This window comes from Castor canadensis, chromosome X, assembly GCF_047511655.1.
Source record: "Castor canadensis chromosome X, mCasCan1.hap1v2, whole genome shotgun sequence".
Lineage (NCBI taxonomy): Eukaryota > Metazoa > Chordata > Mammalia > Rodentia > Castoridae > Castor > Castor canadensis.
Genome location: NC_133405.1, coordinates 22,481,141 through 22,503,417, shown reverse-complemented (window position 1 = coordinate 22,503,417; position 22,277 = coordinate 22,481,141). Strand labels below are relative to the sequence as shown.

The following is a 22,277-nucleotide window of genomic DNA, read 5'->3' as shown; positions in this document are numbered from 1 at the left end:
TTGATTAGATTTGTCCTCCTGCAGGGTTTATGTCACAAAGGCCCATGGCCTATGGGATTACTCTACCTCGAAAGTCTACATGTGTGCATTCTTTAAAAACTCCGATATTTTCAAATAATTGATTGTCCTTCAAGGAAATGCTAACCTAGTTTTTCTCCAAGCCACCATCCAGCCTAGGGGCATGCAGGAATGCCTGGAGCACTGTGAAGGACACTTTGCTGATGGCAGGGAGGGGTCTTCTTAACCACACACTCTACTGTGCCATCCAACTTCAGCAAAGAGACAAAAAGGAGCTAATGACCTACGTCAGAACTGCCTGGGGTGGTGGCCTTGGACATTCACCCCACTTCTGAACTAGGTCAGCCTTCAGACCTGAGAGTACATTATGTTTCAACTCAAAAAGAGCCTGGGTGAGAATCAGTCTAAGCCAAAAATTAACTATTTTTTGTACTGAAATTAAACTGACAGACAACTGCAGAGTCTGTTTATTTTAGCTTTCTTGGGCTCAGTTAAACTAAAAATACATTGTTACTTACCTTGCTGCATCTAGAATCTGAAAAATCCTCCACCTGTTAAAGGAATAGTAAAACCAGTTGCTAGCAAGAGCTTGGCAAGAGAAGACTTAAAATAACTTTTTAAATTCCATTTCTTTTGGATTTGGTTTTCCAGCTTCCCAAAATGTAAGGAAGTAGCTTGTGGATGGCTTTTCCATTTTGCTCCCCATTAGCTCTTTTCAAGTCAATGGGGAGATTCCAAATCACAGGGCTAGAAGGGGCAGGACAGCACCAGCAGTCAGTCCTCTGGGGGCTATGGGCTGGGAATGATGGATCTACCACTTGCTCATGCCAATTCCATTCACTTTCATAAAGAGCGATGGCAATCAAAGCAAAAAACCAAAAGCCAATAACCCCAAACTGGAACCAAGCCCAACTCTGTGGCATCACTGCAATGGAAATGCCTCATTGAAAGGACTGAGGAGGAATTTGCAGAGATTTTTTTCCCATTCTCAGGAATATATGAAACATGAATGCTGATACTCTCCAAGAAGGAAATTCAAAGCACACACAAAGTGATACATAAATCATCTCTCTAGTTCCTTGCACCCAGGCACAAGACATCTATCAAAGTAAGCAATGTTTCTCCATTCAAAAAAAACTTGCTTCACTCTTCTCATAATACATGTCTGAGGAGTCATAAAACACTAATCCACCATGTGAATTTCTGATATTAGCAGGGGCTGTGAAGTTGTGCAGAGGTCAGTTGCTACTCTGAAGATTCAAGTGGACTCAACTTTCTATTTTCTGCTACACCAGACCAAGAGACATCACAGCATAGTACACTTGTGTACCCAAAGTGGGTTATATGGCCTATGCATTTTCTTGGGAGAAATATTTCTTTACATTGAATATGTGTGCATACTTCAGAGGTGAATTATGCGAGTCTTTTAATAGCACGGCTAGTAGCAGAGCCCTTGAATCATCATTTGAGAAGCAATATGGCATTCTTTTATCATCAGTCCCTGGTGTGGTTATGACGCCCTCCCCTGCTTCTGAGATGTTAAGACTGCCAGGGGAAGCAAGTGTTATGAGAAACAAAAGTGATATGCCTGGTGAGTCCTGACATCAGATCTATTAAACAAGTCATCCCCATGAGCTGACTTAACCATCAGAGGTCCAATGTGTTCTCATCCACTCTGGCAACAAAAAACAATCTGGAATGTAATGTCTTCCCCATGACTTTTCCTTACACAGTGAAGACACACTAGGAGTCCTTACACTGCACTTGGCAAAAAAGTAACACAACTTTGAGTGTTAAACAAAACCCAAAACAACAACAACAATAAGAAAACACTTTTAAAAAGAAAACATTAAGCCACAAGTTGATTCTCAGTACCAGCAAATTCCAAAGTCAAACACGTAGCACTTTCTAAAATCCTAATTTTCATCTCACTGCTCTACTAGAATTCCTCAAATAATGTAAATATATACATAATTGATTTATATCAGGACTGGGTCAAATTTAACCTCAGTCAAGGAATTGTTGTCTCTTGAGATTATTATCATTTTATTTTTAGGCAAACTTCCCAGTCACCTATTGAAGTTTGCCCAGCGATTGCACCAAGAAGACTTTTGGGAAGGTCATTCATTGCCTTACCTGCGCGTCCGGAGAGCCAGAGATGAAGTATAGAAAGATGACCCATGGAGATGTTTCAGGTGCATCAATCACGAGGGTGGATGATCATTGGAAGTGAACCAAAGGCCATGGGGAAAGGTTGGGGGAAAAAAGAGAGGCATACTGATTAGAAGAAAATGAATTAATTGTAAGAATCATGATGTTTCATTTAAAAATATTTTCTAATATGTGTCAGGCATTGCTATAGGTACAGAGGATACAGTAGTGAATAAAATGGACAAAAATCCCGACTCTGCAGGGTTTACAATCTCTTGGAATGTTTTGTAGGCCATTTGCTTGGAATAAGAGCTCACAGAAATATCCTGTATGTTATCAGATCTAGGAAAGAGTTTCTCCCCCATTTTACTTCTGCCTTCATCTATTCATGGAGAACATATCCAATGACATCAGGTTTAACATTTGTATTAGACGTCTCTTTCTGATTAGAAGGATCATTATGAATTCATGATTTCTCCTTGTGAAAAGCCCTCCCCAAAGGCTGTCAATCAGGTTTCTTTTCAGCTGGCCCATAAACCTCCAGTGCTTGCATTTTGAAATGCTGTAGAAACCGGAAGTCTCTCAGTGGCAGTGGCAATAATACTGTACTCCTACATCCTCACAGAGTTTTTCTCATTGGTTGCTGTTGTTTCCTCTAGGAGCTGGCACAGCTGATACTCTGAAATTGGCTTCATCAACCCTCAGAAAGCCACATCCTGGTAAAATGTGGCAGTTGGTGAAACAAAAAGAGCCCTGACTGTCATGCCAATGACCCAGGCACTGACTGGAGAAGAAACAATGAATGTTATTCCTGTGCCAGGTTCAAAATGTGACTAACCTCTCAAGTGGCAGCAACTGCCCCAAAATGTCAAATTAGCAGGGAAAGGAAAGGATGAAAATGAAGGGAACTCACACACACACACACACACACACACACACCACTGGATTAATGGGAATTGGGGGAGACTTGGGAGTCCATAAACTGTAGATGGGGATTCATCTTAATCAGGAATTTGGTGCTTAGGGTTTCAGAAATAAAATTAAAGTAATTCACTTTGATATAAAGAACCCAAATCAAGACCTAGGATGACATAACAATCAAGATGATTGTTTCAAACAAGATGATGTAAAAAAAAAAATCCAGGAGCCCTTGCCTGAGAATCTGGATCTCTTGTTTCTAAACTGGATTTTGCCATTGACTGATTTGATCTTGGGCAAATTCTCGTCTCCAGTCTCTCAGGAAGCTCTATGAGATGGAGTTCAACAAATTGGTTTCCAAAACTCCCCCATTTCCAACAGTTTTTATTCACCTAATAGCTTTGACTTCCATTTTGGAGCAAAGTCCATTAAAAGTATACTAATCTCTAGTTGTTTTCTCAATACAGTGTGCTACTGGTAGTTCAGAGAGCCCAGAGCCCAGCATGACTGTGTTGACGAGTAAATGAGAACACAGCCCAAACAATACTGGCCAAATCGAAATGTGGCCTAACCTAATGGATTTTTGTCCACTTTAGTCACTACTGTATCCTCTATACCTATAGCAATGCCTGACACATAATAGAAAAATAGCTTGTTTTATTTAAAATATTGAGTGGCTAGAAATTTTGCACAAGGAAACTTGAAACAAATCTCAAAAATCTAATTGATGAACAATTGCCCTTCTTTCCCCCCCATTTCTTTTTCTGCTGATTCAGATTCTTCATCTACCAAGAGCCTGGGACGGTGATGATGCTGGCTGTCAGTAGAGATGTCCACAACCATACACTCACAGATATAACCTAGATAGATGCTCAGATTTTGTGAAGGATGATCGAAAAACCTCACACCAACACCATTTTGGTGTGATTGCCATAAGATACACTCTGGGAAGTAATTGCCTATCACAGTTCTAGAGTTGCCACACAAATGGCCCATTCAACCTCTGTGCTTTCTGGCATTGGACTGATCTGTTCACTCTCCACTTCCCACACCAAGAGCAGCTGTGCCTTTGATTTCCCAGGTTCTCTCCTAGTAGACGTCCTTCCTCCCTCATCCTGGTCTGATCTATTGCTGCCCAACAAACAACACACCTTTTGTATCTTAGGCCACATCCTTCATTTGGTCTTTGAGGGTCAAATACAGTGTATCCTAGTGGAAAAAATTCCTCTTACATTCTGATTGCTAAATCTGACCCTCCTAAATGGAAAGGGGGCCGAAGTCCCAGGTTAAAGACTGTTCCAACTGGTGGTGGCAAGTGGAGGAGTCAGTCAATGTCCTAGGCAAAACAAACTACTTGTCTTAAAAAAAAACAAAGTGTTGAAATGCTTGGCCGCAGTCTTTTTCTTATGCACAGGCCTGACAAGTGGGTGGGGCCATGAAATAAACCCAAGAGTCACACAGATTGGGTTCTAGTCCAGACACTTTCATTCACTAACTGCACGACACTCTCAACGAGATTTCTCACTTACAAAATGGCACAAGTATAATACTTTTACTAGTCATGATAGTCTGCATACTTAACAAAAGATATGACAATAGCACTGCCCAATCCCAGCCCACCAAAAGTAGAAACCAACTGTGTGGGCAGATCAATGAATTTGAGTCTTCAAGGGTGGGTCTCAGATTACTTGTAAAGATTACATGAGATCCTGCATATAAACCCTGCGGCAGAAGACAAGGACCAGAGTCAGCACACGATAAATGTTATGCAAGATTATTTTTATTAGGGAAGACCAAATGATAGTGACTCTGTGGCAGGCCAGAAACACAAGTTCCCAGGCCCCTTTCGCTGAGCCATTCTGCTCCTCTGGGATGAGAACCAGCCTGTCAAAACTAGTGCTCAAAAACATCTGTAGGTAAAGGGCCACATTGAAATTGACCACATTTATTGATATAGTGGCGGGCTGTGATCCAGTATCTGTGTTCTACTGTTTGACCATTCTGTTCTACTGGTTCCATGCCAAGTCCACCAGAAATCATGTATACTGGATGAGAAGCAGTGCCTCATGGTTGGTATGAGACTACCGGAATCCAGAACACCCTTTCAAATTTTTATCCTTTGAATGTTCATTTTAATCCCCTGTGCCTTTGGCACAACCATGAAGTTTCCTGGATTTGTTTTGAACATTTCTTCCACAGTATCTCCCTTCTTCTAAGGTACTAAACTTGGTTTTCAAATCCATCCTCTTTTTTTCCATTCCTCTCCAGTTGACAAGGATTTCAATTGATTCTTGTCTTTGGGCAAGAAAATCTTAAGACTGTAGAGCCTTCTAGACCCAAAGAAATGACCTTCCACTGGTTCAGTATCCAACCTTGTGGCAAATAGAAAGGGAATATTTTTATAAAAATTGGTCCTCACAGCTCTCCATTGATGCCACCTAAATGACACAATATGTAACACAGGGCTAGTATAGCTATGCCCCTTGTTAATAGTCACTGGTTGCTTATTACTTAGGGTCAGTGTAGGTAGGAAGAGACAAATACTATATGGAAGTAGGTAACAGAAAGATGCCTGGACTAGAAGTCAAAAATAGAGGTGCTCAAAAAAAAAAAAAAAAAACAACCAAAGGCACTCTCCCAGATTTGCCACTAACTGGCTGTGAAACCCTAGACAAGCCCATTCCCAATTGGGGAAGATGGCTCCTCCATTTCCCTGTCTTCATGATGAGGTGCTTTCCCAAAGGTCCTTATTCACTTTAACCTTCTAAGACTTTATAATAAACTAACTCAGTCAGGAATATTTCTATGAAGACCCAGATAGAAACATTCCTGTAGCTCTCTAAGACACCTTAGGGGCAAAGTCCAAGCAGACAAATTGGTCTTCAGTAGCCTACTGTTCCCATTAGGTCTCCAAATATCCCACTAGCTAGCTTCTCAGGAAACTGCACATGGACATATCTGCCCAGCACATAGGACAAGTTAGGAGCCACCTTACTTGGGCATATTAGGCCAGTTTAAGGGGCTTTACTGAGAGCAAAATGTGATAAATCCCTGAGGTTATATTTGTACTAAGCAATACACCTAAATGAGTGGCCAGCATGGGCACATCAGCCTCTCTGGGCTGGCAAATCCTTTCATTACCACCTCTCTTGACAGCATGGAGTCAGCTTCTATCCCAAGATGCCTACCACATCTTGCTTGATTCAGTACTCAAGTGGCTACTACAAACAACTGATTTATAGCAAGTTCTTTCTGCATCAGTCATAGACTCTGGAGGCCGGGAGATATTTTTTAGTGATCTTTTAGACACTATTAGAGTTGTCCAACCCTTCCCTGACGCTGAGACATGGAGGAGGCAGGGATTTACCGTAGATCACATCAGTGGTAGAGCCAAGCCTAGGATCCAAGTATATTGGTCCCTCTCCTTGACAGCACATAAGCCACACCGTGTCTAATGGAGCCTGCCTATAGGCAATAACCAAGCAAGTACCTTCTCACCCAGACACCATCACATCAGCCTCAGAACAACTCAAGTGCATGGGCTACAAAAGACACAGAAAATGATCATCAAAGACCCCAAGGATTTAAAAGTCTTTTCCAGTAGCTGTGAAATTGTAAACACATTTTCCTACGCTTCGCTCTCACATTTTGTTTCCTGCCTGAATGTGCTTTTACTACATCACAAGTTATCAATAGTTCTTACATTCTTTTCATTTGAGAAATAATGCCTAATACCTGGGGCCTTTATTGCTGAAGCACCAACCACGTTCTGGAAACAAAGTGGATCTGATGAGGAAGATTGCTGAAAGGCTCTTTTCAAATAAGTGTGTTTTTATCTGCTGGCAAGCCAGTCAATTCTCAGTTGCAGATGTCTTCTCTAAGCTGTTTGTTGTCTGCAGTCCTTACAGACCACCCCCTCCTCCTCCCCTCACTCCTACCCCGCCCACCAGATTTTAGGAAAACCTCCCATTTTGGAATCATAAGAGTGCCCTCTAGTGCTGATTTAATTATGAATCTGGAAACAGGGTTTCTTGATTTTATGGGAAATGGGTTTGGCTACACCTTGTCCTTGGCTATGACAGGACTCGTTCATTCTGAAAGCATTTCTACAGTACCTAGTTGACAATTTCATCTTTCAGAAAGCAGAAAAAGGGGTGTTTTGCTATCAAACAAACAAAGCAAAGCAAAACAAAATGGAGGGCCATAAAATTTAGAAAACTGACTTGTCTTACTTCCTAAGAAGCAATCCCACTCATGATACAGGGCCCCCTGTGAGTTATGAAACAAGGTGCACAGACACAGGCTGACTCCATCACCTTAAAGCACAGCGATTCTTATACATGCCATAGAGTCCCTCAAATGCAAACATCTGTATTTCTATGACAGATTCCAGTAGTATATTTCCTCAATTTGGGAACATTCATACTTTTTCTCTGTAGGAAGAAAAGAGCCAAGAATCTCTCAGAAATTTTCTGCGTGTAACGTGATTTGATTTCTGTTATAATAAGAACCTGAGAAAGTTTCACTTCCAAGATAAATATAAATGCACGTGTTTGGGGGTTATTTTGTCCCCTTCTGTTTGCAGAGTTTAGCGTTTGGGGACTAGCATTCATCCACAGTGAATGCTGTTTCAGCACTGGCTCAAATCGGCAGGAAGGTTTCACTGTCCCTTTTACATTCTGCATTGCAAGGCACTGAACCTTATCAAATCCCAAATATTTTATGCTGACACAAAGCATGGCAAGCTGCCAATGTGAGACCCAACTGCTTCATTCACATTTTAACATGTTTAAAACACATGCAATGAAAAAGTCCCCAGCAAGTAATGATTTGGCCAGTGCTAAAATAAGGATTGAGATCATTCTCAAGAAATGTTAAGCAAAGTCATAACAGGATCACACAGTGGAGACACATGGGGTGGTCCCATTCTGGACATATGCCACCTGCTTCCAGCAAGGAGCTTAGGTCTCTGATGAAGTCAAAGCATAATGGGAAACTTCCTTCAAGCCAGTCCCATGGTTGAATCCCAGCTCCATCACGTTTCTTTGGTTGGTTCAAACCTGTCAGTCTCATTTTTCTCAACAAAACTGTGACCTCTTTGGAAACTTCAATAATACCCAACAGAGGGTACAAACCGGGTGCTCAATAAAACCTGTTAAATTTAATAAACCCAACAATTTTGATGAAAAATACCCCCACATTGTTCAGGTGTTTCAAAAGATCTAAGTGTATGGGGTCAAGTGAAAGAAGCAATTGTATAACAGACTTCATTATCAAAAATCTGCGGGGTGAATTCAACTATGATATATTGTAAGTACTTATGTAAATGTCACAATGCACTCCCAGTACAATATTATAATAAAAAATAATGAAAACTAAAAAAACATATTTTAAGTAGCTGCTGTTATTGCCCACATGTACCTTGCTAATGTCTGCCAATGTGACAAATTCGCATTTCTAGGGCTGTGCTTGTGACCTGAAGCTAAATAGTAATTTCTGTTCAGCAGGTGTAATGTTCTAATTGGATTGACGCTGTTGGTATGGATGGAACCGCTGCTTTTAAAAAATCGTGAGCAGTTCAACAGTTTTGTGGGCTGTGAACATCTTTCTATGTCATAATGCAGCACTATTATTTGGCAAAGACTTTCTTTCCATGACCAAGTGGTCTCCATTTATTGCTGGAATTTTAGCTTCATGACTTGCCTAAAATTTCAAAACCAGGACCAAAAAATACCCAGGGCTTTTGCCTCAAAATATGGGGCAAGTGTGTTGAATCACTTGGAGGGACAGTTATTGGAAGCTATTGGAAGTATACCTAAATGACAGTAACAATTACATCAGTAGCCAATGTGTAATGAATGCCAAGTATATGCCAGGAACCGTATACTTTAAAAGCATTATTTCATTTCATCCAGAATAAAAGTGCAAACTCATTGTATGGATAAGAAAACAAAGACATACAGGAACTAGCATGATAAGCAGAAATCTGAATTCAAATCCACAGCCATAACACAGCAGTACTCAACCTCATTAGCCACTGAGTTGTCCTAACTATCGTTCATTGTATCTTCACTGCAACCCTATGAGGTAGGAATCCTCCTCACTTTACAGGGGAGTCTCAACAGGTAATGTGCTCAAGGTCAAACAGCTAATAAGTGAAGGTCCTGGGATAGGAATCTTCCATATTCCCTGACTCCAAATGTTATGCCTTCTGCATCGCACTCTGCCATGCTTCCACATGGCCCTGGTGTTGAAAGGGTCACATAATCACTCTGGGCATAGCACACCTCCAGAGAGCCGGGGACTGCACCTGAGTTTCTGCCCAAGGCTCCAGCATATGTTCTAAGCTGCTTCAGTGTGTGCCTCCCTTCAAGCTTCTCATGGGACTATGTTTCATTTTGAATTCCAAGATAAACTGGCAGGTTATGCGTGCCAACCACTTGTACACACAAGGAAAAGTGGTACTAGCTCATTTGAAGATGAAAACTGAGTGAAACTCTTCACCATAGCTACACTGCTCCCTAGACATAAATCGGGTGGTGGTGTGTGGGCTATGGGCCTGCAGAAAACAGAAAGCTGGCAGGCATATCAGGCCTCTCTTTCTGGAACAATGTGGAGTGGGGTTGCCTTTTGTTATTATACCTATGTTTCTTATCTATAGGAAAACATAATTAAATTAGATATATAGAGAAAGTTCAGGGCAAAATGACCAAAGGGGGAAAGGTGGAAAGAAGCAGAATATGTGCCTCATCCCAAAAAGGCCCACACAAATACAGTGGTAAGAGAGGAATTGTTACCTTGGGAGAGAGTTGTAGATACCAAATGATTCAGTCCACTTCTAGCATGGTGCACCAGGCCCTGCACAATTTGACCTTGACTTAGCAATTCAAACACCCAGGTTATAATTAAATTCTTTCTTAATCATATGAATGAATTTTTATGAGTCATGCTTACTTGAATGAATAACCTGCAAAAGTTTTTCAGGAGTGAATTCGACTTTAAAAAACAAGTAAATAGTATCAAATTTCAGTGTTCGTGGGATAAATGAATATATTTTACAGACTTAACTTTTAGTCTATGTATTGCCAGATAGCCAAATGAAAGAGAAAAAAATGATCCAGTTTTAAAACCCGTCATAACTGGAAGATATCCTTAGGCACAATCAAGCCCAAACTCTGCATTTATAGGTTCTGAGAGAGAAAGGGACCTACCTGTACAGGATCACACAGTAAAAGGGCTAAAACCAACTCCTAGACCTCATGACTTCACGTTTAGGAGTCTTGAAAACACCAGTGTCCTCTCCAAGAAAACAAATGCAGCAATCTATGCTACAGGATGGGAGTAAAAAGGCCAGTTGGGAGCCAGCATCCTAGATCCAGGCATGGGGATTGGGCTTTGTTGGTTAAGTAGAACAACAATCCTGTAAGATGTTCTTTTCTCTCTCCTTTCACAAGCTGGGAAACTGGGTCTCAGAGAGGTGAAGCACCTTGCCCAAAGTCATGCAGCTAACACATAGAGAATGGAATTCGCAGGTTGTTCTGACTCCAAAGGCTTTTCACACTAGCAACATAGGACTCCATAATTTCTCTGTCGCCATCTCCCAAAAAGAAAAGAGGTCCCTTCAAATTACAAGTGAATTTGAACATGTGTAATTTTTGGCAATTGTTGTGATAATGGGATGAAATCACATCTGTGAGTCCAGATCCAACAAAGCCTTGGCTAGAGGCTGGTGGCTGGTTGCTGGTTTTCAGCTTTTCAAGTACACTTTTGACTGTCCTTGACCCTTTAGACCCAAGGAAAACAGGGAGCCAACAGACTAGCCTATTGACTGCCTCGTAACCGCAAAAGGCTTTGTAATGCCTCCACTGGTGTCCTACCTCAGACTGCTGCAGCTGCCTGCCTGGGAAACCAGGAGGCATTGGTCATGGTATCCAGGCTGCCAGCTAACCGGGAAGATGCTGTGGGAGTATCTCCATGCTCAGGGACACAGCTGACATCTGCATCTAGCATTAGTCAGTGCGTGTCTCCACCCATGTCCCCTCAGGGAGTGCCACATCAGCCCCATTTTGGTAGCCTTGCAGTAGCAGACCAGTGTCTCTTCTTCCAGTATAGGCACTGACATAGTGGGGAGAGTCCCCAGGAGTAGGAGAAGTTGAACTGCTTATTTGAAGCTGGACTTGCTGAATTGCTAATTGCACAAGTGGCAATCATTAGGCTGTTTGCTTATTCTTCCTCATCCAAACAGGGGTGCTCTGTGTGTCACAGGCAGGCAAGGCAGAAACCATCAGGCAGCTGGGTTCGTGGAAATCAAATCCTGGTTTCCCACTGACATACATTCCAATCAATCTCCAGCTACCCAACACTTGGCAGTTACCCTTCACACTCTGGCTTTAAGCTACTCTGCCCCAGCCTCTCATCAGGTGGGTAATGATTTGGAAACACACACGAGCTGTTCCTATAAGGGAAGCCCAATTTAAAGGGACCTTTCTCTCTAGAAACCCTTTGAATATAACTGGACCAATTATTTTACAGTTTGGATGGTGGTCTCTCCCCAAACATGAGCAATTCAAATTGTGTTCTTTACACTTTTGAAATGTATCTCGTTATTTTTACAGTTTTATTGAGGTACAATTCACCTATTTCAAGCATACAATTTTGTGTTTTTCACTGAATTCACAGGTATGGCAACTATCACCCCTGTCAATTTTAGAACATTTTCACCACCTCCAAAGTAACCCTGTACATCGCAGCTCCCACTGCTATATCCATTATTCCTCCCAGGCCCTGACTACCATTAATCTATTTTCATTCTCTATAGGCTTTTCTATCCTGAATATTTCAAATAAAATGAATCAGATGGTGGTAGCCATCTTTTGTGACTGACTTTTTTTCACTTAGCGTAGTGTCTTGAAGGTTCATCTGTGTTGTAGAACATGTCAGACCTTCATTCCTTTCCATAGCCCAAATAACGTCTAGTTGTATGGATATCCAAATATTTTAAGAAGTAAAACACAACATGTTGAAACTATTTCAGGACTAGGGGGAGGGAGGGTAAAGGAGAATGATGGAGGGGGTGAACTCAACTGGGATATCCTGTAAGAACTTTGGTAAATGTCACAAGTACAACAATAAAAAAAGAAGTAAAATACTTGTAAACAATCTCATCTTCACTCAGTAGTCAAGTACCCAAATGTGTCCTGAGCACTTGCTGTGGTATTACTAGCACCGTGAAGAGGACAAAGAGATAAGTCAATAGGTATAATGGACATATTTGTTAATTCGCCCTTCATTTAATATCATTCTGTTGAGTGTCTCCTACATGCCAGGACTGGTACTTAGGAATTTGGAACTGAGGTGTGAGGAAAACATGGTGCATGCCTTCCATGAACTTGCAGTGACAACAGCAGTATGAAAAACCCTGCGTCACATGTGGTAGTTTCACAGGACATAACTGCTGAAAGTACCTACTATATGTCACAGTTAAGTCCATTTTCCACTCTGAGGAGTTCACAGCTCAGAATTGGCTTCCTGATTCCAGAAACATTCATGAGAGAAAGTGACTCAAAACAGGATAGTAGCCAGGGATTTAGGCAGGTTTTGTTCACTCATTTTGCATTTTTTTAATTGAGGTGAAATTCACGTAGCATAAAATGAACCATTTTATGAATCAGAGACCTTCATATAAGACCTGAAACCTAGAGGAAAACACAGGAGGAAACACTTCAAGATCCAGGCACAGGCAACTACTTTTTGAAGAGGACACAACAGCTCAGAAAATAGGAGCAAGAATTGACAAATAGAATTGCATCAAATTAAAAAGCTTCTGCACAGCAAAGGAAACAATCAACACAGTGAATTGACAGCCTAGAGAATGGGAGAAAATCTTTGCCAGATATTCATATGACAGGGGATTAATATCTTGAATATCTAAAGAACTAAAAAAATTAAGCACCAAAAGAACAAATAATCCAATCAATAAATGGGTAAATGAACTGAACAGACACTTTTCAAATGAAGTACAAATGGCCAATAAATATACGAACTGTTCAACATCTTAGCCACCGGGGAAATGCAAATCAAAACTGCATTGAGATTCCACGTCACCCAGTCAGAATGGTTGTCATCAAGAAAACAAATAACAACAAATGCTAGTGAGGACTCGGGTGAAAGGGAACTCTCACACACTGCTAGAGGGAAAGTAAATTAGTCCAGCCACTATGGAAATCAATATGAAAGTTCCTCAAAAGTTAAAGATAAAACTCCCATATGGTACAGCCAAACCACTTCTGGGTATGTACCCCAAAGCATCAAAGTCAGTTTCCTATAGAGATAATTGTGTTCTCATGTTTATTGCAGCACTATTCACAATAGCCAAATTATGGAATCAGCCTAGGTGCCCATCAACAGATGAATGAAATATGCGAAAAGGGTTTTTACTAAGACAGGAAGGAGAATGAAATTATGGAAAATGGATATAACTGGCGATGAAATAAGCCCACCCCACAAACCCAGGGACGGCATGTTTTCTCTTATTTGTTGAATCTAGGACAAAAGAAAACAAAGCAAGGTAACAGAATTAAGAGGGGGACTACTGTGGCAGTGGAAGGGGAAAGGAAAAGAGGGAGAAGGAATAAGAAAGAGTAACAAAGGAATGAATATTATCTAGGTACATCACGTGCACGTATGGAAATGCTATGATGAAACCCTTTCCTATGTATAATGTCATATACACCAATAAAATGCACACACACAGAGACACACAAAGAACCATTTTGAAATGTACAATTCAGTGGAATTTAGTGGAGTCACACATTGTGCAACTGTCTTCTCTATAGTTCTCAAAAACACTTTTATACCCCCCAAAAGAAACCCGGTACCCTCTGCCCTCTTGCCAGCAGCCACAAATCTGTTTTCTGTCTGTATGGATTTGCTATTGCAGATAATTCATGTAAGTCGGATTGTGTGGCCTATTTAGTCTGGCTTCTTTCACTCCTCAGCAGAAAGTTTTTGAGGCCCATTCATGCTTTAGCATGTATCAGAACCCTGATCCTCTTTATGGCTGAACAGTATTCCAGTGAGTGGATACATTTTGTTTATCCATTCCTCCACTAACAGGCATTTGAGTTTTTCTACTTTTCATTGTTATGATCCGTTGTGCTGTGAAGGCTTGTGTGCGGGTTTTTGTGAGGACATGTGATTTTGCTTCTCTTAGGAATGTACCTAAGTAGAATGGTGAAGCATAAGACAATCTTACGTTTAACTTTTTGACAAACTGCCAGATTATTTCTCCCCACAGCTGTACCACTTTCCATCCCCACCGGTAAGTACAGGGGTTCCAATTTCTGCCGGGGATTCGGCTTTATTTTTAACTCCCAGAGAAGAGTTCCACGAAATTGGAGAAACCTAATTAGCCCAAATGGGTGGTCGTAATGCTGGGCATTTGGATCTGGGTCTCTTAGAGAATGCTTAAGCTAGCGGGAGAAACAAAGCAAACAAGGACAGGGCGGAGGTAGGAGTGCCTCTGCGCATGCTCACAGGCCTACGGAGGGGCGGGGGTGGGGGGGGAGTCCACATGTCCACTGGATTGCTGTTAAGCCGTTCCCTGACACACGTCAATGGGATTCACAGCATCAGCTCAGCAGAGGACTTGGAGATGAACATTCTCGGCTGTAAGAGCCAAGCCCAGTAAAACCCAAGAGGTGATTTTATGAAAGAAATGACAGCATATCAATAATGACTACGGCAATAAGGGAAAGAATAGCACAGCCTTCTCTATTGCACAAGAAATTAGCAGAAGCTTCAATGGTTTGTGAATGCCCTTAGATCCCATGGTACTCGACACTGGCTCCTGTCCCTTGGAATAAGGGTCTGACGTAAATCTAGGAAATAAATAATGATGATGAATGTCTAGCTGTAAAGATGACGACATGTAAGTATATCACTGAAACTTGCCCTTATGGCCTGCCTCTCCCCTTCAGTGATCAGACAGCTAGACAAATGTTGAATGTACTCCTTCTGCAGCCTATATCACTCCCTGGGCAGGTCAGCTCCAATCTAGTGTGCCATTAAATCTTGCAAGCCATTCAATGCCATTTTGGGTGCTGAAATTGTCACAGTCAAGATGACATGCCACTTATTGTCCAGGAAGAGCTGAGGCACAATCCCAAAGCCTCCTTCTCAAATTCGAAGAGTTTGCCTCCTTAGGGGAAAGAAAGCTTAGGAATGACATCTCAATGACTGGTCCTGGTGAGCTTCCAAATCCTTGGATCTGCAGTCACCTAAGATTTAGATGGGGGAGTTCGAACCTTTTTTGAAGCAGAATCCTTTTTACAAACAAAATCTTCCAACAATGTCATCATATAAAACACATAAAAACTGAGCTGCGAAATAGAAAACAATGCCATTTAATACTATTTTTTTTTGCTTTGGAAATCAGTTTTTTTTCATAGAAAGGTGATTGATTTATATGTTATTTGTGATAATATTTAATAGGTGTGCTCTCACTATGTTAAATGAGTTAACACGTCTTTTGGAAGTTTCATAGTTTTAAATTCTAATATAGCCAATATCAATATTTATATCATATGTAGACAAAAGCTCTTTGGAGTCCTCAAATCATTTTATTTATCTATTTTTTGTGGCACTGGGGATTAAACCCAGGGCCTTGTGCATGCTAGGCAAACACTCAGTCACTGAACATCCCCAGCCACTCAAACAATTTTTAGGAGTGTAAAGGAGTCCTAAGGCTGAAAAGCTTAAGAGTCACTGCATGATGTGAATGGAAGTTGTGCCCCAAGGCCCCAAGATTCTGGGTGGACAGTTAGAGGGCCTGGGGCAGACCTTAGGGTATCTTCTCTGAACCCTAAGGAGCCAAGTTTGAAAATAACCCATTGAGTCCAACCCCCTCATTGTAGAAACCAGGAAACAGGGAGGACAAGTGTTAGGGATTTGCAAATCAAGAACAGCTAGGGTTATATCCGGGTCTTCTTCAGAGAGCTTCTCTTCCCTTACAATTGGCTGCCACAAAAATAACACTAGCATCTACCATTCGTTGAGCTTCCCCTCTGCTCAGTTAAGAAGTGCAGCCTATAAATTCCAGACCAAACCACCTCCAGTGCCTCTTTGCTTCCACTCTGCAAGTGCATTTGGTCTGTAACGCTCCGTGTTTGCTAAAGTGTGCAAGAAAAGCAGGTTATAGGCTGCCTTCCCCCCTCTACCATCTGTATCTTTGAATCAAGCCAGTCCTGATCTTCGCAGGATAAAGAACTCAACCTGGCACCAGCTTCTTCAGCACATGTTGATAAGTTGCATGTAACCCACCAGAGAGAGGATTTTTGAAAAGCCAGGAGTCAATTAATTTAATCAGGTTCCTATATAGTTCAAGAAAAGCCCACATGGGTGACAACTGGGAAGTTAAGAGCAGCCTCCTGGCAGCTTGCCATATGGTGACTCCAGAGTGTGCCTTTGTGCCTCCCGCCCTCCTGCTCTACACACACATCCTGTCCTTTGAAAAGACTCTGCTAGAAAGGGGCAAGCTGAAAATACAGATGAGCTAATCCCTGTACCATGAGAGTGGCAGCAGCATGGCACACGGGGCTGGAAAACCCCTCCCACCCCTGCAATTGCTCACTCATCTCTCAGAATGACCCAGGTAAGATGACCCATGGAGTCAGGACAGTCAGGGTGCTAAATTAGAAGTACACATCAGAATCACCTGGGATATAATTCAACACACACAGACCTGCAGAGCCTTGCCCAGGGGAAAACCACATTAGTTAGTTAGAGATGGATTTTGTGTGTGTGTGTGTGTGTGTGTATAATCTCGATGGGGAACCAATGAAAACTCAACCCCCTCATTTGCAGATAGGGAAACTGAGAGAGAAGAAAAAGATTTACCTTAGGACACACAGAAAGGTCAAGAAACAGCTGGGCTTGAGGATCCAGATATTTTGAGCCCTATGCCAGTGTTCTTTCCATGATGCCAGGGTGTGCTCAGCTGAGGGGAAAACCAGTCTATGCAGGTACATGTATTGGGAAGTGGGGGAGGGCTAGCAGGTATTTGGAAATAACCATCCATTTTTATTTGATTCAAGCTTTTCATTTGACTTTCTCCCTCTTCCAACTTGATCTTTGAGTCTCACTTTTCAAATGAGGGTCGTGAGGACCAGAGTGGAGGAGCTTGCTCTAGTTCAGGTTTAGATCTACATCTTTGTGCTTTCTGGTCTCTGTTCCTCCCACTACATTTTGAGCCCTTAGTCACATCGCTGGTTCTGTAGGATCACCTTGCCGTAGGAACTCCTTTGACTCCAATCTAAGCTCAAATTTCAGGGCTTCCCTGGAAATATTGGTGAAGCCAGCACTTGTTAGTGCAGACAAATGATGGCAAAACTAAAGGATAGTGTTGTAATGAAATAAATGATTTACATAGGTGGGACTGCTCTTTTAATTTTACTATTTTAAGGTTACAAATTGTTTTCTGGCCTTTATGTATAATTAAATATAGATGTTCTTGGAGCTTAATATCAGTTTAAATCTTGGCCTTTGGAAAGTAATTTGTTTGCATGTTCAATGAACAAAACATTTCTTATCGGTTTCAAAGACCAGGCTCATGCATCATGAGTCAAGGTTGCCTTGATCAAAGCTAAAAAGATCAGGCAAAGTAGGCTTCTAATTCCAGTTCAGCCACCATCTAAAAGAGAAAAATCAGGCCTTGGTTCTGTGTTTTAAGAACACAGATCCCTTATTTTCTTTAGATATGTGTGTACAAATGATTAATCTGTGCCCTGTTCACATACAAAAGGGCCAGCTAAATGACGTACATTGTATCATTTTAGATCAAATCACTTGGAGGACTTCGAACAATTTCCTCTTCTTTCTGGGCCTTAGTTTACTCATATTACATACGAACACCTCTCTAAAGTCCTTTCAGCTCTGACAGGATAAGGTAACTAGACAGAGAAGGCCTATCCCTAGAGGTGATTTTAAATGACACTGATTTGTCTTCAAAAGCAGCTTGGAAGGTTTGAAGCAATCAGCAGAGAAATTTGACCGATGGGTTCTCAGGCAACTTTTTCCCTCTGCTTTTTCTCACTGTCCTCTCTACTCTCAGAAAGTTGTCAACTGTCCCAGCGCCTCTCTCAATGGCTCCAAGATTACTCCTACTCCTTTAGATATGCCTGTAGTTCCAGAAATCTCTTCTCATGCATGTTTCCATCTCTTAGTGTTCCCTTACTAAATCTACATATATACTAAGGCTCAGGAGGGAAAAAGTGTTCATTGGGATTACATGGCCAAGCTATAGTGTTTAGAATAAAAACATGTTATTAAAAAGGATATTTACTATTATCTTATTCCTTCCAACCCTACAAGTGAACCAGTCAGCCCCTCTTTCTGACATGGTGTAAATTTAGACTAATTCAGAGCCCTTTTCTTTTACCTCTTAAAGTTAACAAGGAAGAATTTTGAAAGTTACCTCACAAGTATTTACTAATGTGCTCTCTGATTTATCTTTCTTTCCTTTAATCAGATATAAACATTTGCAGAAATTTTCATTTTCAAAAGATGTTGAAATTTTTGGTTCAATTTGAATTCTTTCAATGGTTAGGACGACAGGATTCAGTGCAGGACAAAACTTCAGAGACTAAAAGTCCCATAATAGAAAGCCTAGATGAGATTTAACACTAACCATGGAAACATCTAGAATGGCAGCTGTAGATCTGGAACTGAGGTGTTGTGATAGACTCCAGCTGATACTCAGTGCTTTATGGTAATTTCTCACTAAATTCTAACAATCATACCTATTAAGGTATGAGCTCCATTTTACAGTTGAGGCACAGAGTGGTTATGCTACTTGGCCAGGGTCAAAGCTGAATGGTAACATGAACCACTCATTTGTTTCTACAACCTATGTAAGTTATCAGTGCTTTCAAAAAAAAAAAGAGCAAACGCCTAGGTTCTAGTCTCAACCTTACTACTAATCCTCTCCCTCTTGGACACAGCAGAAATTCCATACTAGATAAACGCTAGGGCCTGGAAGCTGTAAAATTTCCCGATCCTCAGCAAAATCAAGAAAACTTGTCAACTGGTTAGATATGCAGATGGCAGGGAAATGATAGTGATGGAAAAATACTAAATGATAATGGGGCTTTCTTATCTTGCACAAAATGACACTTCATTAACCAAAAGGGAAGGTATGACCATGGGTTCATTTTAACATTTTGTTAGTAGATATTAATTGTACAAAACAGTGGGTTCATGTTGTGACATTTTCTTACGTGTGTATAACACACTTTGATCATATTCATCCCCCCATTATCTTCTTTTATCCCACATGATTGGTGGGACTAGAAGGTAGGCATTACATGCCTGTAGGAATGTTAGTGATGTCTTTGAACTAGAGCTTGAAAGAGGTATGGGGAAGAAACACTAAGACAATTCTTATAGCACACACTCTTTTTTTTTGGTGGGACTGGGATTTGAACTCAGGGCTTCATGCTTGCAAAGCAGGCACTCTACCACTTGAGCACCCCTCCAGTCCATTTTTGCTCTGGTTATTTTGGAGATGGAGGTTTCGTGAATTATTTGCCTAGACTGGCCTCGAACTTCAATCCTCCTGATCTCAACCTCCCATGTACCTAGGATTATAGGCATGAGCCACTTGTGCCCGGCTTCGCATACACTCTTGAAATGAGTATAAAGGCAAAGAGCAGAGAACCAAACCTCTAAGAAATCCTAGTTAGAGAGAAAAATAGGGAAGACCTACCAATAAAGGAGCAGAAACAGAAAAATTGCACTAAATAGCACAGTATTAGTCAAGCCAAAAGAAGACAGGATTTAAAAATGGGAGGTAAAATGAGGTGTTCAGAGGTGGTGAAAATTAGCCAAGATCCAACTCACTCTCACTTGGCAACCCTCCCAGCCCATTACCCTCTTCAAAGACATACCTTTTCCCCAGACAGGCTCCCAAAGTAAGGGTGAATCTTTTCTTTACTCAGGATGTCCTGAATATAAGACAAATTCAGTGTTCTTCCACTGGACCGAATCAAACTGAATTGACTAGTTTTAGTCACCATTGCCTGTCTCTTTTCAAGCAAAGGCAACAGATTTCCTGAAAAGTAGTAGTTTAAGAGCAAAAGAGGATACAAACCAAAGCCCAATTTCTAGAAAAACAATGTAATTCATTGGCTCTTATAACCAAACCTGCATAGGCCAGGAAGCCATCCATCATTAGCTATGTCATCTATGAATATGAATAAATGGGACAGTGACAGAAAGATACAGAATGATACCACATGGAGTAGAGATCAGCACAGCCACAATGGGGCATGTCTTTTCCAAAGAGAAAGTTGGTGGAGGCATGTGAGTGAGGGGTGGTGGCTGGTGGTGTGTGTGAGAAGAGGTTTAAGGAAAGATGAGAATAACAAAAACTAAATAAATAAAAAGGCAGTTTCATTATCATTTCAATTTGGGAAAGCAAATTTTATTGTTTTCTCGGTTTTTTCAAACCTACTTGAGAGATGTAAACATAAGAACAAAAAATAATGAGATCTTGTCAATGTCCTAAATCAGTTGTCAGCTGAACCACTCCTCATACACAGCTCATTTGGTGCTCCAGCTTCCAAAGGAGGCTGTGTGTGTGAGGAGAATAGTCATTGTCACATGGAAGGGGATAGTATCAAGGCAGAAGTTAGCCAGGTGAGGACATGGGCTTTGTAGGCAAGACATATGTTACAAAGCCTCTTGAACAAGAGGCCGAGGATCGAGAAAGTCAAAGCAGGTGTCAAGAACATATCAAGACTCCAGAAGTTCCAAGGACAAGGATACCAAATGGCAGAAATTAAGCTGCTGTGACAGGAATTCAGGCCCCTAGTCATGAATGTGGGGTCAGGTAGGTTGTAACAGTCGAAGCAGGCAAGCCATCTGGAGTAAAGGAGTATGGAGGGAGCTCCTAGCAGCGATCATTGGAGGTTAAATAAAAAGTCTAATCCCAGGCTTCTCTTGATTATGTTTTGGCGTCCTTATGGACCTGGGATTGCGTGAACTTGGTCCTGAGGAAACCGCCAAGGAACAGTTGGAAATGAAGACTGAGGGCCCTGTGGCTTTTTTTTTTTAAATAATGCATGATTGGGTGCTAGTCACCTTCTCCCTAAAAATAGCACTTGTGGGCGTGTTCTAACCAACCAGACACTATAGTAAAGGTCAAATATGGCCTCAATTTTCCATTTCTGAAACTGGGTGAAGAGGTAGGAATTAGACAAGAATATTATTGAGAGTGTCTGACTCCAAGTTTGATCTAGTCAATCTAAAGATATAAAAATAGTTCTGTTGATACTAGGTCTGATACTCAGTCTCTTAAGTCACATATATCATGAATGCTCTATCATGGAAATGACCAAAAAACCCACCCACATAGAACTTTTATTGGTTGATTTGCACACCTTTCTCTCTCGTGTTTTTAAGGTTTAGCATTCTTTAAGTAATCTGTATTCTACACTGCTTAGCTTGTGAATCGATCATTTGCAATACTCTTAAATACAGGGTTGCTGACTATATTCCTAACAAGCTGCAGGATTCCCCATCAATAACAGGATGGAGTGGTTCAGGGTGACTCCAGCAGGGTGACTGCTCAAGACAGAAGTGGGGATCATCACAAGTCATCTCCCATCTTCCAAACTGATCATGTTATATGTTGTTATATAAATGCGTTGCCCCAAACTACACTAAGCACAAGGTAGGCACACCGTCACCCTTGTTGAATGAGAGAATGAATAAATGACCCATCACTTGATCCCATCCTTTCATCTTTTTTAAATCTTATCAAGTGATGGGTCTGAGTATTTTAGAGAAACACTATATCCCTCTTAGCCCCTCTTGAAAAGAGACCTCAATAAAGATGACCACTTTGTGAATGGAACAGAGAGAAACCACATGTCCACACTGGTAGGGGACAAAGAAGACAGAAAAGAGTTGAATTTGTAAGAATGCTGGTAGGAATGAGACCCTTGGGTCATGCCAGGAAAACCTTTTAAGTTTGGACTAAAAGGTAAACCTAAACTCACAGAATGAATATCTAAGCTAGAAGGTACTGCTGAACTCATTTGACTTAACACACTCATTTTAAAGAAGTCCCTGAGGCCCAGAAGGAGTGGTACCCCTTCACAAGGGTCAAATAGCTAGAGCATGTGGGGAGC

General features: G+C 41.2%; 1 protein-coding gene across 3 annotated transcripts in view; it reads right to left on the bottom strand.

Moving 5' to 3' along the window:
* Positions 1-22,277, bottom strand: part of Hs6st2 (heparan sulfate 6-O-sulfotransferase 2) — a 265,825-nt gene that overhangs the window by 77,288 nt on the left and 166,260 nt on the right. The window contains exon 3 of one of the 3 annotated variants that reach the window (XM_074062649.1): positions 537-569. The exons of the other annotated variants lie outside the window; for them this stretch is intronic. Within the exon in view, the coding sequence (XP_073918750.1) occupies positions 537-569 (33 nt within the window). The remainder of the gene's footprint in view (positions 1-536; positions 570-22,277) is intronic. 3 annotated transcript variants of the gene reach the window in all.